Source organism: Cetorhinus maximus, chromosome 5 (assembly GCF_964194155.1).
Source record: "Cetorhinus maximus chromosome 5, sCetMax3.hap1.1, whole genome shotgun sequence".
Lineage (NCBI taxonomy): Eukaryota > Metazoa > Chordata > Chondrichthyes > Lamniformes > Cetorhinidae > Cetorhinus > Cetorhinus maximus.
The window spans coordinates 135,771,116-135,788,295 of record NC_135883.1 but is presented as its reverse complement, the minus strand read 5'-3'; the positions used below and the strand labels follow the sequence as shown (position 1 = coordinate 135,788,295).

At 40.2% G+C, this 17,180-nt stretch overlaps 1 protein-coding gene across 2 annotated transcripts in view; it reads left to right on the top strand.

Moving 5' to 3' along the window:
- Window positions 1-17,180, top strand: part of hace1 (HECT domain and ankyrin repeat containing E3 ubiquitin protein ligase 1) — an 83,463-nt gene that overhangs the window by 41,140 nt on the left and 25,143 nt on the right. The window contains exons 11-18 of one of the 2 annotated variants that reach the window (XM_078542490.1): window positions 444-594; window positions 4,198-4,544; window positions 7,663-7,731; window positions 7,813-7,900; window positions 9,640-9,751; window positions 13,420-13,517; window positions 14,581-14,668; window positions 14,888-15,037. In XM_078542490.1, the coding sequence (XP_078398616.1) occupies window positions 444-594; window positions 4,198-4,544; window positions 7,663-7,731; window positions 7,813-7,900; window positions 9,640-9,751; window positions 13,420-13,517; window positions 14,581-14,668; window positions 14,888-15,037 (1,103 nt within the window). Of the gene's footprint in view, window positions 1-443; window positions 691-4,197; window positions 4,545-7,662; window positions 7,732-7,812; window positions 7,901-9,639; window positions 9,752-13,419; window positions 13,518-14,580; window positions 14,669-14,887; window positions 15,038-17,180 lie in introns of both variants that reach the window. The other variant, XM_078542489.1, reaches the window with a different exon arrangement.

The following is a 17,180-nucleotide window of genomic DNA, read 5'->3' as shown; positions in this document are numbered from 1 at the left end:
GGTTCACTTACTCTTCCAGCTTAAAGTACTTAGATCTGATTAAATCATTATGGTAAACGAGGAAGCTATGGGACTGGGTTGTAATAGGGAGCTTTGTATAGTAAATTTGTTCTAAAAAAAATTGTTTGAGCCATTGAATATAATGATCAAGCAACGGTTTCTTTGCTAATGGCTCCAGCAGGAATAGTGTGGCATGCATCTGAGTTTGCACTGTTGTAAAATTATTGTAGGGAAGACTCAAATTTCCATAAGCTTGTTTTCATGTTGAATTACCTTTCAAACATGAATAAAATGGCCAATGTGTAAGATTGAACAATACCCATGCTTTGAGTACAAATTATTTACAGAAATTGAAAAATGTTACTCTTTGCAAAATAATTAGTGTTGTAGGACAAAATATTAAACTTGACTTATTTTCCTCCTCCGTTTTCCTCCTCCTTCAGTATATCAAGTAACTATGAAGCTCAGATGAAGAGTTTGTTGAAGATAGTGCGAATATTTTGCCATGTGTTTCGCCTAGGCCCATCCTCTCCCAGTAATGGAAATGACATGGCTTACAATGGAAATAAAACTCCGAGAAGCCAAGTTTTCAAGGTCAGAAAAATATATGACGTTATTAGGAAGATTGAAGTAAAAGAGATGAATTTCACAAAGCATGCAAACATTAATCAGACAACTCTTGAAAAAGAAGTAAGTTTGGTTGACGGAGTATATACACATTAACAAACTATGTGAAACTTAAATTGTCACTTGCAAGTGCAGAACTTGAACATTGCTGGAAAAAGAGTACATTAATAAAGCTTGTCATCTTGCACTTAGCAGGACAAAGGCAAGAATGCCAAATTTCAAATGAGCTCAACAATTTATACTACAGGAGATTGGTTGACAAGTTGACTCTGGCTGAGGTGTTGCCATGTAGAAAGCAATGGGGAACTATAGGCTCCCCAAGCTCCTGGGTAATGTAAAAAAAAAACAAGGCTTGAACATATTTCTTTTGTTTGCAAAGAATAGGTCCCAGCGTATGAATGTATGTCGTTTCTGGCAAGCATAAATGAGCCATATTATGAGCTGGACTTCTTATCTTAAGTTATTTGTTAGTATAGGTATTAGAGCACTCCAGGATTGTTCAAGTCGCAGAATTGCATCTAGCGGGAGACATTTTGTTTTGGATTTTGCAAGTGTGGGCTGACTGAGTACGGCCTGTAGTCTGTCAATTAAATGAGCAACCAAAGAAACACGATGTTGGATTTGATCAACTAATCGTTGGGACATACAGCCTGCGTATCTGGCATCTCGCTGGCACTGAAATTCATACATAATGGTGTTGAATTGTGTGGTGGCAAAATATCTTTTTGGACTGACGACAGCATCCTATTCGTGGAAAATACCACACTCTGCTTTCTCCATGGCAATGCGTCAGCCAATCAAAAGTTGACTTGCCAACCAATTAACACCCTTTTCTCCTATAGCATAAGTTATTGTGATTGTTTGAAATTTAGCATTCTTGCATTTGTCCTACTGAATGCAAGATGAAAAGCTTCAGCAACATGTCTCTTTTCAGCAATGTTGAAGCTTAAATTCTTCCTTTAAATGAACAATTGATTTTTGGTGTGCCCTCAGTTGGAAGTTGCTATGCCAATTTATCCTTTAAAAAATTACTATATGGATATTTTAATGTAGAAAATCCTTTCTATTAATTTTCCAATTTAAATCTCTTCAGTTTCTTGGGTACAGCAGCTTGTAAATTTTGAAGCAGCCTTTAAGGATTTCTAATTGATCTACATTTTTAAAAAAAAATTGCCCTTCGTTAATGTTGTATTACTCAGTTTTGTCCTGTGCATTAATACAATGCATACCTTTTTCCCCTTTATTTTTTGATCTACAGAGCAGGGACATCCATCTGAGCTTTGTTTTGTCTTTATCCTTTTTTAGTAAGCTTTTATATTAACATTGAAGTTTGAGCCTTTGCTCAGAGGTATCGCTCTTGCCTCTGAGGCAAAAATTCAAGGGTTCAAGTTCGATCCTGGAGACTTGAACACCTAATCTAGGTTAACACTTCAGTGCACTTCTGAAGGAGTGCACAACCTCTGAGGTGCTGTCTTTCAGATGAGATGTTAAACAGGTGGATGTGGAAGATCCATGGTGATATTTCAAAGAAGAGCAGGGAAGTTCTTGTGGTGCTCTCGCTCATATTCATCCCTCAACTAACATCACTAAAAACAGACTTTTAAAAATCTATTCTTTCTTGGCACATGGGTGTCACTGGCAGGGCCAGCATTTGTTGCCCATCTGAATTGTCCTTAAACTAAGTGGCTTGCTAGGCCATTTTAGAGGGCAGTTAAGTTGTGGGCCTGGAGTCACAGACGAGGCAAGGATGGCAGATTTCCTTCCCTAAAGGACATTAGTGAACCAGCTGGGTTTTCATAACAATCGATGATAGCTATCATGATCACCACTACTGATACTAGCCTTATATTCCAGATTTATTAATTTTAAATTCCACAGCTGCTGTGGTGGGATTTGAACCAATGACCTCAGAGCATTTGCCTAGTGCTCTGAATTACTAGTCCAGTAACATCACTATGCCACCATCTCCCCCTAACTGGCAGTTTAATTAGTCATTATCTCATTTCTGTTTTGGGACACAAATGTGCACAAATTGGCAGTCTTATTTTCTCACATTACAGTAGTGACTACACTTCAAAAGCACTTAAAATGTGCTTGGACATCCAAAGATCATGAAAACTGCCATATAAAAGCAAGTTCTTTTTTACTCAGAATCATGACGGAGTAATTTAGTGCTGGAAAGAAGAGAAAGACTTGTATAGATTTATAAAGACTCATATAGTGCTTTCCATAACCATTGGGCAACTCAAAGCACTTTACAGCCAAAGTAGTACTTTTGAAGTGTAGTCATTATTGTAAAGTAGGAAATGCGGCAGCCAATTTGCACACAGCAAACCCCCGCAACAACAATATGATAATTATCAGAATCTTTTTCTGTGATGTTGATTGTAGGATAGATATTGGGCAGGACATGGGGGTAATTCCCCTGATCATCTTCGAAATAGTACTACGTGATTTTTTTACATCTACCCGAGTAGGCACATGGGTCCTTGGTTTACCTGTCATCCAAAAGATGCCACCTCTGGCAATGCAGTCGTCCCTCAGTACTGCAGTGGCGTGTCAGCCTTAATTTTGTGCTCAAGCTGGACTTGAACCCAGAACCCTGTGACTCGGGAGAGAGTGCTACCAACTGAGCCATGACTGAAGGAAACTGTTCTTTCACAAATTGCTGATAAGAGATATATAATCGAAAAAAGCAATTGTGACATATGTGCACACTCAACTCCTCCTCTTGAACTTGCCCATCAGATCTCTTGGATGGAAGGAACTTGCCTTGCTTGCCAGATACTACTTAAATGTTACAAGCTAGCACATTGTTATTATGTTTAGCATTATGGTTCAAGCAGGACTGTACCATCAAAATAATTGTGTAAAGCATACTGACCACCTAACGTAAACCTAGACTTTTATAGGACAACGATAGTTTCATTTATATAGCACATTTAATACAGGAAAATATCCCAAGGTGCAATAAGTGCACAATAAGATGAAAATTGTTTTATAAGCTTGAACAAAAAGGTAAGTTTCAAGGAGGGCCTCATTCTCTCCTCTTTCTCTTTTTTCCTTTCCCACTCTCCTCAGCAGGCTGCTGGATACTGATGAAGGGTGATTTATCCTGTAATCCAGAGGTCATGAGAACAATTGTAACATTTCTAGCACAGTCTGTGGTTGAACCTGTGCCCTCCTTAGTTCAGCAGGCTGAAACTGCATTCACTAACCAATATCAAAAAAGCAATCTTTGTGTTCCCCAGGAAAGCTTATTGTGATTTATTCTGGTTCCATATATTTTTGTAAACCTACCATTCAACATTATGGGAGCTGAAGTATTTCACTAGTGACAAAGTTATAAAGAGCTGCAGGCTTTTCGACTGTTTCTTCCCATTGCGTTACTATGATTCTAATTGCCGCATTCTGTACTTGCTAAGATTGAAGCAATAAAAGCAAATAGAATCAATTATAGTAATTAATTGGCATTCTTGCATTGTTACAAATAATTTCCCAGATGACAGCTCAGTTATAAAGTTATCTTTTCACAGTGATGGTAATATTTTTCTTTCTCTGTCTTCATAGCCTTTGGAACTACTGTGGCACTCGTTGGATGAGTGGTTGGTTCTTATTGCCACAGAATTGAAGAAGAGTAAAGAAGACTCTGAAATGGATGCCAAAAATATCACTTCCATTTTACTGAAACGAAGAGCCCAAGAGCAGCAGGACGTTGTCACTACTCAGATGTTTAAAACTGTGAGAAAAGAGACCTTGGAAGACCAACATACAAGCTTGGAGCAGCTTGAATATGATGACAGCACTACACAAGATGCCAGTTCAGATGGTCTAGATGTAATTTCTATGACAGCAAACCGACTGAGTGCAGTCATCCAGGCCTTTTATATGTGCTGTTCCTGTCAGATGCCTCAGGGGTGAGAATAATTCAAAAGTTAGGTTGTTTTGAGTCATAGTCATTGTATTTCTTCATCCTCAGCCTACTGGATAAAATAGTCTGAATGTTGAAATCTCCACTGATTTGCACTTGTGCTGTATGTTACCAAATAGATTTCCTTTTCCCTAGTAACAGGCACAAGTTGCCTAGAGGGGGTTGTCAAGGACAGAAGTCCCGTTTTGACATTAGGACTGAAATCCAGTGTGCTACCTATGTTTCTAACTCTGTTGCAGTATGTAGGAACTTGGGCATTTTTAGACCTTTCATCAGTTGAGAATTTGTTCAGAGCATCAACCATTTATATAGCCTATTAAGCATAGAAAATATCCCCAAACTGCTTTGCAGAGGGATAGAAAAAATAAATAAAATTGATATTAGACAAATGCAATATGACTGAAAGCTTGGTCAAAAATTAATTTTGAGAAAACTTTAGAAGTAAAAGTGCAGAGAGTTTAAGAAGGGAGTTGGAAAGTGTGTGGCTGAGGCCGAAGAGAGATGCACAGATTGTCAGAGTTTGAGCCAGAGGGGACACAAGAAAATGAAATAGGAGCAGGAGTAGACCACATGGCCTGTTGAGCTCCGCCATTCAATATGGTCATGGCTGATCTAGGGCTTCAACTTCACTTTCTGTCCCGCTCCCCTTATCCCTCAATTCTCTGAGAGACCAAGAATCTGTTTGTCCCAGCCTTAAATACATTCGTATGAGGTGTCCATTTTAGGGCGCCTTCTGGTTTTTCTGCCTGCTTTAGCAGCGCCCACCTCTCTTGGTAGGGCAGCTGGCCTGACATCGCTGTGAACCCTCTGGGCCTCTCACTTCCCTGGCTTGCCTGTTGTTCTTAATTGCATGGAGCTTAGAAGGGGCCATGACTTAACATTGATCATGATCTTCCCGAGTTTCCAACCCAGGATTGTGGCTGACGTTAGGATCACAATCCAGCTTATTTTTAATTCGTTCATGGGATGAGTGTTGCTGATTAGGCTAGCATTTGTGGTCCATCCCCAATTGCCCTTGAGGAGATGCTGGTCAGCTGCTGCCTTGTAATGCTGCAGTCCATCTGGTGTAGCTACACATGCAGTCCTATTAGGAAGGGAGATCCGCATTTTTGTCCCAGCGACAGTGAAGGAATGACGATAATAGTTCCAAGTCGGGATGGTGTGTGACTTGGAGGGAAATTTGCCTATAATGGTGTTCCCGTGCATCTGCTGCCCTTTTTCTTCTAGGTGGTAGAAGTTGTGGGTTTGGAAGATGCTGTCGAAGGAGCCTTGGTGAGTTGCTGAAGTGCATTGTGTAGATAGTACACACACTGCTACTGTGCATTGGTGGTGGAGGGAGTGAAGGTTGCAGGTGGTGGATGGGGCACCAGTCAAACTAATTGCTTTGTCCTGAATGGTCTTGAGCTTCTTGAGTATTGTTGGAGCTGTACTCATCCAACCAAGTAGAGAGTATTCCTCATACTCCTGACTCATGCTTTGTAGTTTGTGAACAGACTTGGAGAGTCAGGAGGCAAGTTCGCAGAATTCATAGCCTCAGAATTTGGCCTCATCAATACAGTGGCAAGCTTAATTTGACAGCAAGATTCCTGGGACATTGAGGGGAAATACTTATGACAAATGCATTGACGTTTTTAAATAGAAAATGGGCATTAATGGTAATCTTACTGGAATATGTAATGTTTGTGGTGCCATGAAAATCTGGAGAAGTATATACAATGTTGGCAATTCAAAAGGAGAGAACAGAAACTAAATTATTTACTATACCTCACCCTAACCTTGAGTTAACTCGATGCAGAGAGTGTAGAACTTATCCATTGTTTTAATCTTTAATGTCTGTTGTATTCAGAGATTCTATTCAAAAAGCATTGACCTGCGTTTGCAACAATTTTACTGTTACTGCTAATTGGAATCGACTGTACATTTAGGGTGACCACATTTTCTTTTTTTATGCAAAAGGTGATCCTTAGCAGTGATCACCTGCAATGTCTCTCTGCTCTTTGACACAAAAAGTTCAAAACCCACTCGGGGACTTTGAATATGACATCCTAAACTGTTGTTCTGTCTGCTTGACCAATGATTTGCATTACAGTGCAGACTTTGTACTGGCTTGGTATTCAGAGGAATTTTTATTCAGGAGCTTATGGATTTTGATATGCAACATGTTCATACCTTACATGATGTTGAATTTGACCAATTATTTTTGGCTGCACCATCACACTCTTAATCTTGCCTCGGATTTTAGTTCTATTGATATGCTGGGCGTACAACATTCCTCGTTTACTGTGCCCAGGTACACAAAGTGATGTTGAACCATGTATGCATGCCTGAGGGTGTTGGTAGTGAGTTAACATTTGCATGAAGTGCAGTGCATAAACTTTAGGATGTAGAAGTAAATTTCAAGGCAACAAATTGAGAGTTAATACAAATCGCAGGGATTGGTTGTTAGCAAAAATTTGAGGTGATTTTACATTTTTTTTTGGAGGTGGTTTCTCATACTTGACAACACTCCAGTGTCTGCCTGCATTGTAGAATTGTATTTGTAACAGGGTATTATACTCTTTGGGAGCAATCAGTGTTCGTATAGTGTTTACACTATTGAGGATTCCCAGCGGGAGAGAAAAGTTGAACATTGTGTGGTTATATTTATTATCAAAATTGCTAGTTTAGTATGATAAACTGCTTTATTTTGAGTGCATAAGATTGAGGCTCGAGAGTTCTGTAATTTTGTAATTCTGTTTTTATTATACATATATGATCTTAATTAGTCACAGTCTTAACAGCACAGAAGGAGGCCATTTGGTGTAATCGAGTCCATGCCAGCTTTGTAGAGCAATCCAGTCAGCCCCATATCCTTGCTCTATCTCTGTGGTTTTGCAAGTTTATTTCCCTAAAGTGTCCATCTAGCTTATTTTTTAAATTGTTGATCGTCTCCGCTTCCACCACCCTTGTAGGCACCGAGTTCCAGGCCATTACCACTTGCTGTGTTTTTAAAAAAAAATGTTCTTCCTCACATCCCACATTTTAAAAAAAAATGTTCTTCCTCACATCCCACATTGAGCACATAATGTGCATGAAAAAGAACACATGGCATTTTTCTTTTACAGAATGACATCGCCTCGCTTTATAGAATTTGTGTGCAAGCATGATGAAGTTCTGAAATGTTTTGTGACAAGGTGAGCTTGTGTGCTTTCAGATGCCTCTTCATTGTTGCATTATTATAAGTGCCCATTTTAAAAAAAGATACTTTGTTACAGAAACCCTATAATAATATTTGACCACTTTCACTTTCTTCTGGAGTGCCCCGAGCTGATGTCAAGATTCATGCATATCATCAAAGCACAGGTAAGCTTTGGTTAATACTTATAAATGAAAGCTTTTTTCAATGCCCCAGTAAATTTATATAATGAGTTTGCAGATTATAAAAGTATCGAGTTTAGTTATCTCATTAAGTAGCTGATGTCATCTGTGATGGTTGTTGCATTTAACTGCTCCATTATTTGGTTGGGAACGGGGAGATTGACTCAGATCACTCTTAATTAAAATCCAGTGATTTTCTACTGGCAAGGTATGGGTCTGGTGAAGGTAAGCTTATGCTTGGCTGCAATGCTGTTTCACTGCTGATACAATACATAATGGCCGCTAGGGAAAACACAAAAAGGCCACCTCTGCTCATTAAATTCTACCCTGGGCATAGGTCAGCACTGAGGCCAATTTTCCCCTTCCTAACAGTGCCTATAGTCACTCCAGCTGAAATTAGCTTTGTTAATAATCTCGGGCTTAATCTTGGGACCTTCAATATGTTTGTGACTCAGCTACCAGCTGCCTTAACCAACCTAGCTATGGGTGAAGCTTTTGTATAAACTCCTATTACTAACTGGCATTGTTGTACTAAGGTGTAGCAGTAAATTGTTCTGCATGCGATTGCAAATGGTGGCCAAGGTATTACTATTCCATTTTGTCTACAATAGGACAAAAATGCAGGTTGGAAACCTGGTTTGTAAAAAGCCCTTGTTAAAGTCCTTGCCTCGATCAGATCATTGCTCACTGTGTATAGTACACACTCTCAAATGGGCCTAAGGCCGTCACTTTCAGATCTGAAAAGTGCCCAGTTTTCCTCAAGTTACCCTGGAAGGGTAAGGTATCTCAAAAATTTGAGCAGCAGGCAAAACTGACCATTTCACACTGCCACTATGCAGTAGCAATGCCAGTGGTATTCTCCACTAACAGGATGCTGCTGTCAAGCCATAAAGATGTTCTGCTTACCACACAAATGAGTAATGTGGTATATGCATTTCAGTACTGGTGCGATGCCAGGTTTGTAGGATGTGTTTCCCAATGACAGATCGATAGTATCAAATAGCACATCCCTTTGGCTGTTCGCAGTAGGCAGAGCCGTACTGAACCAGGCCATGGTTACAAAACTCATCATAATATCTACGGTTGGATGTGATTCTGCGTTTGGACAGCACTTATTGAACAATCTTGAGTGTTAGAATTACACTAACAACAAATTTAAGATTATCAGTCAGGCTTGCTAGAAACCACATATATTCATGCGCAGGGACCTGTCCTGTGCAGGTAAAAGGAACATGTCCAGGCACTGTGCTTTCTTTTTGAATTAAACATAAGCATGGGGGACAAAAGTTCCCTGGTGCATTTCCTTGGCAAATCAGAGTAGACTTGTCAACCAGTCAGCACCCTTTTCTCAAGCTCCGTTTGAAATTTGGTATTCTTGCATTTGTCCTGATGAGTGCAAAATGAAAAGCTTTGACAACTATTTTTTAGTAATTCCCTTATTAAATAAATCATCTTTTCCTCCCTCTGTTTTTCTTCCTCGTCTTAATCTTGCTATTATCATCTCACGTTGTGAAACTTGTATCTTTACTCTGAACTAGCATTGAGTGATGAGGGATAATGGGCTATTGATTGAGGTCTAGTATTACAATGATGAGGAATGGGGACACATAGATTCTGTCATTGTCTTCATCTCCATTTCAGTTGCCTATCTTTATATCCATTTTTTTTCCCTGAAAATTGAATGAGAGAAGGTATTAATTATATTTTTCATTCTCCATATTTAGCCCTTCAAGGATAGATGTGAGTGGTTCTACGAACATCTTCACGCTAATCATCCTGACTCTGATATGGTGCACAGGCCGGTTAATGAAAATGATATCTTACTTGTTCATCGAGGTACAAATAGTTATTTTAGCTGTACTAATTAATTTTCACTTATAAATTTTATCTTGCAGATAAAATATTTTATTTCCCTCTATTTCATAGCTCATCTCACTGTAAAAAAGAGTGGACTAAGTCTTGTCGGTTTAATATTGTGGTTAAACCTTTTGAGTGTCAGCTATTGTAACTAAAAGCATACTGCTTCAAGTTGCCCTTCAATGTGATGTTAGGATGCTTCCTTCAAATGTAGAATGGTAAACAACAGGAAGACCATGGATCTTAAAAGAAATTATATTATGCTACTGCTCAGTTTTGTTTGAATTTATTAGAAATATTCTAACTAGTGATAGTTTTATTCCCATTCTAAAGATAGGAAGGGTTGGATTTTCCAGTAAATTAGGTTAACCATCAGAGCAAGGTTGGGCAGGATTTTCTCGTGGCTGTTGTGACCCTGAACCATTTCCTGTATGGGTGGGTTCTCCCAGCAGGGTGTGTACTGCAAAGAGAGAGCCCACTGCTGCTGTTGAGGGAAATAGGGATCTCCAAGCCGGTGTCCTGCTGCAATGCCTTGAAAAGGAGCAGGAGTAGCTTTTTTTTAAAGTATGTGTATTTTTTAAGCATTCCTAAGAAAAAGTTTTAGTGAGTCACATCAAAGTACAGGTGCCTAAGAGGGAGAAGCAGCCATATCTAAGCTCTACGTCCAACATTTGAAAGCATGGCTTGGTCACTACCAGAAGAGGGAGAGCCATATACCCTGGGGTAATGACTGGGGTTTGTGATGGCTAGAAGGAAAATCGATTAGGTTACTGTGCCCAGACTCTACCGTTGTTTCGACCTGTGGGACAGACGAGGAACCTGGCAGACTTCCTTCCTTGGGTAAAGGATGGACAGATTCCTAGTGACAATGTCAACATTGTAGTGATTATCCACCCCTTTTTTCCTTCACTTTGTGTTACTATATCACCTAATTTTAGATGTTGCAGCAGATCCACCACAATTCCTAGCTAGTCAGTAAATGACTTATAAATCATAAGCAACCCAATCCTTTTTGATCGTTATTGGCTCCATTTCCACCATTACATAAAATTTTTGTCCTCTTAAAAGCACTCCTTTCTTTCGCACAACTCTTAAAACAACAAAGGATAATTGCATAGTGCTTTTAAAGTAAAAAACGTTCCAAGGCGCTTCACAGGAGCATCATGAAACAAAATGAGACAGTGAACCACATAGGAAATCTTGGGTCAGATGACCAAAAGCTTGGCCAATGATGTAGATTTTAAGAAGCCTTTTAAAGGAAGAAAGAGAGGTAGAGAGACAATGAGGTGAGGGGAGCTAATTCCAGAGCTTAGCGCCTAGGCAACTGAAAGCTCGACCACCAGTGGTGGAGTGATTAAGATTTGAGATGCTTGAGGCCAGAATTAGATGAATGCGGATATCCTGGAGGGTTGTAGTGTTGGAGTAGATTAGAAATAGGGGGCAGAATTTTTCCGTCGGCGAACTGAGGGCGGGGCCCGCTTGCCGACATGAAAATGACAAGGGATAATGTTGGGGGGAACCCCCGACGTCATCCCCCCTCATTTAAATATTCAGGAAGGTGGGTGGACAGTGCAATCAGCTGTCTGCCCGCCGACCTATCAATGGCCAATTGAGGCCATTGACAGGATAATTAAGCCAATTAAAGGCCCTGCCCGTCCAACCTTAAGGCTGGCGGGCAGGCCAGGAGCCCCAGCGGGCTTCTGAAAAAACATGAAACCTCATCCACCGGTGGGATGAGGTTTCATGTCTGTTTTAAAAAACTTTAATAAAGTTTGTGTGATATATATTAACATGTCACATGAAGGGGACATGTTAATAATTTTTTAATTTTTCTATTTTTGAAGTTTATAAAACTTTCAGCGGTCTCCCTGAGACAGCACTTAGTCTCAGGGAGATGTGCGCTCTTTTGCGCACATGCGCGAAAAAGCGCACTCTGACAGTTGGGAAATCCCCCCCCTGCCACATAGGAAGCGCATAGCCTTAATTGACCTGCCCACTCAAAATGGCGGCAGGTCTCCGTTTTGGCCGAGGCGATCGGCTGCCCGCCTGCCCATCCAGGGCAAAATTCTGCCCAGGGAGAAGCGAGGGGAATTTGAAAACAAGGTTGAGAATTTTAAAATAAAGACATTGCTTGACCCAGAGCTAATGTAGGTCAGTGAACATGGATGATAGGTGAACAGGATCTGTGTAAATAAGGACACAGGCAGCAAAGCTTTAGATAGTTTCAAGCTTATGGAGGGTAGAATATGGGAGATTGCCAGGAGGGTGTTGGGATAATTGAGTCTAGAGGTGGCAAAGCTTGAACAAATGTTTCAGCAGGCAATGAACTGAGGTGGGGTGGAGCCATCCATTGTTTCGAAGGTGGAAATAGGCAATCTTAGTGATGGTGCAGAAATGTGGTCGAAAGCTCATCTTGGTCAAATATAACACCAAGTTGCAACTGTATCCCTCTCTGCAGATGCTATCAGACCTGGTGAGTTTTTCCAGGTATTTTTATTTTTGTTCTAGATTTCCAGCGTCCACAGTATTTTGCATTTATCTTAGTGCAAACAGTCTTGTTTAGTCTCAAGTTGTCAAGCCCACCTCCAACATTTAACTTTCATTTTATTCTCTTCATATTATTTATCCAGCCCTTTATGCCTTCTCAAGCATTTGATTTTTCTGACTGGTTTTCAGTACATTTTGCTCTCCTGAGCCCACTACCGACAGCAGAGCCTTCACCTATGTCTTCTGCACACCTTGAAACTTCCCTTAAGCTGTCAGCCAACCATCTAAAAAGTGCAGCATTCTGCACAGGGCATTTGAGACCTGTGTGAACAAGGCAAGCAATTGTGCATCTCCTTAAGCAATCAAATTGAACATTGTTATTGAGCAGCACAGTCTGAACCAGGAAGTGCCAGTTAGAATATTGAATTTGTGTTAAATCAGGTACAGAAAAGCAAAACAGAGAGAGAAAGATAAGACTTTTTACTTTTTAAAACCTTCAATAATTAAAATCCGAACTTATGAGAATCTGGCACTGAAAATTAACTTTAAGTGTAGAAGGGTTACTTGGCTATTGCCAAGTCCCATGCAATTAAAAAGGTACACTGGAATGAAGAAGTTCTAATTTCTTCTGCTGAGTTTAGTCTATATCTATTAGATAAGTATAGGCACCTCCTTGCCATTCAATTGGTTTGAATGGTGAGTCAGATGGCAAAAAATGGATATCTTTTAGCTTTTGGAGGAGCAGGGAATCTCTGACAACAGCTTCCTGAATTTTCACATTTAATGGCACGGTTCCGATTGCCACATAAATAATGATGAAGCCAGCAGTGGAGAGTTTCCGCACCTTTGGTAGATACATGAATACTCGATGACTTTACATGCCAGAGAAAATGATGGTAGTGGAAGCTAAACTGCTCTTTTACAGTTTATCTGCTGCTTCGAGTTGACTGAATGAAAGATAAAGAAAAGAGAGGGCTGAAATTGTGGTGACATTATGCATTACTTTTATAAGGTCAGAGCTAATTTGTATATGAAAAGAAGGGTGAGAAGAGTATGAGGGGTATCAAAGCTCACCTTAGCATGCTTTGTTGTGTGATTTGTGTCATGTATCTTGTCTTTCAGGGATGTACCATAGTGACATTTAGATTTTCTGTTTGCAGATTCAATTTTCCAAAGTAGCTGTGAGGTTGTCTCAAAAACAAGCTATGAAAAATTGAAACAAGGCGTTGCTGTACGTTTTCATGGTGAAGAAGGCATGGTATGTTTTTTTTCCCCTCTCTTCAACTTGACTCTCTGATTAAAAGATGGTGACAACTGTGTTATTGTACCTATTCTTAAATAATCTTCATGAAAAAATATGTAATTGTTCTGGAAGCATGGAATAATCTTATGATATCTGCAACAATACTGGAATACTTAAATCAGTTTGCAATTATTTAGGAATACTATAATGTTTCGAAGATTACCTTCTGAAATTATTATGTATGCAGATCTTTGAGACATCGTGAGAGACAATTCTTTCTTTTGCAGCTTTGCAGTGCCAAATTAGATGAATTGTTTTATCCCAGTTCCATTTGCTAATTCTTTTTTCAACATTATCACTGGACTAATGCATATATTTATGTAGAATAGATTATTAAAAAAAATTGTTTTGTAAATTGATAATATATTGCATACTATTTGAATTCTGTGGGGAGATTTTCTTAAAACTGACCATAAGAAATGTCAGTTAGAAGTATAAAATGAATGGAATTCACTTATGTGGCAGCTGAGAATGGGAGCTGATCAGTCACTTTCAGTGTCTAGATAATGGTGAAAAGATATTTTAAAATCTAATGGAATTATAAGTTTTATAAATTTATCTACACTTACCCTTTTAATATATTTAGTAGTTGCTTTTGACTGCTGTGGCTGCAAGACTAAAATATTGTTTTATTTTAATGACAAATGAATCCTAAATAGGATTTGTATTAGCATCTGCAATCTCTCTGGTACTACTGAGTACCAATTCCCAGAGCATTGATGTAGAGAAATGCTGGGTGCATTCCTGGGACCTTAGATTTGGCAGTGGTCAGAGCAAGGGAAGAGAGTATAAGTGAAGAAGAAACAAAATCACCAAGGAGACTCTTGCAAGTTGTACGCACCAAAGTGACCTGTTCTAAATGAGACTGATAGATGCCTGCAATCAGTTTAACTGTGAAATGCATTTGGAACATAGACTGAAGAGATAGGGAAATGGGGAGCTAAACTCTAGCATTATTCACTTTCATAAATGAATTAGTATGGCACCTTTCAGCCCTGTGTTCCTTTTCTTTATTCAGGGCCAAGGTGTGGTACGTGAATGGTTCGACATCCTTTCCAGTGAGATAATCAACCCAGACTACGCACTCTTCACTCAGTCAGCTGATGGTACATGTTTTATGTGGAGTTGAAAGGAAATAGTTTTATATATGTAGCCTGTTAGAAATCTTTAAAATCCAAAGCTGGAATCTTTCATTTTGCTTTCAACTCAAGTTGTCGATTAATGATGTAATGCAAACTAAGTTTTGTGTGTACTGTTTTTTAATATTCATTGGTTTATCAATTGAACCAAAGAAACTCTGACAAAATACATCTATGTTCTTACAGGAACCACCTTCCAGCCTAACAGTAATTCCTCAGTAAACCCAGACCACCTGAATTATTTTCGGTTTGCAGGACAGATTCTAGGTTTGGCACTTTATCACCGACAACTGGTTAACATCTACTTTACGCGTTCATTTTACAAACATATACTCGGTAAGAATTGCTTCAGTTGAAAATTTATATTTTAATTTGTGCTACTTCTCTTTAGTTTCCTTGAATAACATTGTACTGAGGGAAAGCTGTACATTAGCTATATTGCGAGTAGTTCATTTTTCAGACTTCGGTCATGCCATGAAATGGTGCAGGTTCAGATTGGGGTTGGTGTATCTGATAGTGTGCAGAGTAAGCAGAACCCAGCTGGGATAGAGAAATAAGATCCACACAACTGACCCTATTCAATAGATACAATGTACTTGTTAACTGTGAGGATAAGGATATGGACCGTCAGAAGGAAAGCCAGAATGTGGACCATGACACTGGAGCCAAAGGCTATAGGGAGGAGGAAGGAAAGCATGATATAGTAGTTGTGGGTGATTCAATAATTAGGTGGACAGATAGCATTCTTTTTCGGCAGAACAGTGTGTCCCACATGATATGTTGTCTACCTCCTGCCAGGGTAAGGGGCATCTCAAACTACTGTGAAAGGATATCGGATGGGAAGGATCCAGTTGTTACGATTCATGGTGAGATAACACAGGGAAAAGTGCCAGTAACTAGGAGCTAATTTAAAGAACAGGGTCCCAAGGATTAGAATCTCTGAATTACTTACCTGAGCCACATGCAAATTGGCGTACAGATTAGAGAGGTGAACTGGTGACTGAGGGAGTGGTGTGAGCAAGAGGGATCCCATTTCATGGGACACTGGCACACTACTGGATCAGGAAGGAATTGTACTGTTGGAATGGGCTCCACCTGAACCATAGTAGGACCAGGGTTCTAATGGAAAGGATAAATAAGGCAGTCACAAGAACTGTAAATTAGTAAATGCTGAGGGGAGGGTGATAACTGGGTGGGGTGTGGGGAAGGGATGGTGGAAGGTGGGGCAGCGTTCAGGTATAAAAGATGGTATAGATAATAGTTGCAAAACAAATGAAGGGGAAGATAATTGTCAGAAATTGTACTTGCAGCACTACGGGTGAAGGGAAAGCTAGAAGATATGAAGTATTGAATCCAGGAGGAAGAATTTAAATATCATGTGACTGAACGTAGCATATGAAATAGGATCAGGAGTAGATCTTATGACCACTTGAGCTTGCCCCACCAGTCAGTATGATCATGGTTGATCTGCCTCAAATCCAGTTTCCTGCCTGCTCCCCATATCCCTTGATTCCCTGAGACTCCAAAACTTTGTCCACCTCAGTCTTTTATATGCTCAGCCGTAGAGCATCCGCAGCCCTCCGGGTTTCATGTTCCATAGATTCTCAAATTCCTGAGTGAAGAAATTTCTTCTCACCTCAGTTCAGAATGATCGAACTCTTATCCTGAGACTGTGTCCCTGTTCTGGATCCACAATTAGCGGAAACAACCGTTGTGCCTAGCCCTGTCAAGTCCCTTCAGAATCTTGTATGTTTCAATGAGACCGTCTCATCTTTGGAGAGAGAAACAGAGTTAAAGGCCTGAATTTTCAGCTCGGTAGATGGGCGCGATCGGCGGGTCCAGGAGTGGTTGGGCAACAGACCGCTAACTGCGATCGGCCCCCGACTGCGACTTCACGCTGGTTGGCCAATTAACGGTCAGCCAGCATGAAGTGCGTGCTGGTACGATCAGCACTGCCTGGGTTGGGGGCGGGAGGAGGGCAAGCGCCGAAGTTGGTGCGGGGAGGGCGCGGAATGAAAGCTCCCTGAAGGCAGAGAGCTGCCTCGGAGCTGAAGAATTTAAATACAAAAAATAAAAATTTTAAAACTGGGCAAAATGTCCACGCATCAGAATTAGTATGGATGAAGAAAATTCTGCCCAAACATTTTTTAAAATTAATATCAGAAACCACATCCCGCCCTTGGATGAGGTTTCCTGAAAAACGCAAAGGCCGCCTGGCCGATTCGCTCGCCTGTCACCTGTAATGTTGGACGGGCAGTGAAAAATCCCAGTTAATTGCGCCGTTAATGGGCTTAAGCCCTCTTAATTGTCGGCGGGCGTGCTTCCGATTTTAGCGTGCACCCGCCGACCAAAATATCGTGCAAGTGCGCAGTGTTCTGTTGAAGGGTCATTTGGACTCGAAACGTTAGCTGTGCTCCTATCCGCAGATGCTGCCAGACCTGCTGAGTTTTTCCAGGTATTTTTTTTGTTTTGGATTTCC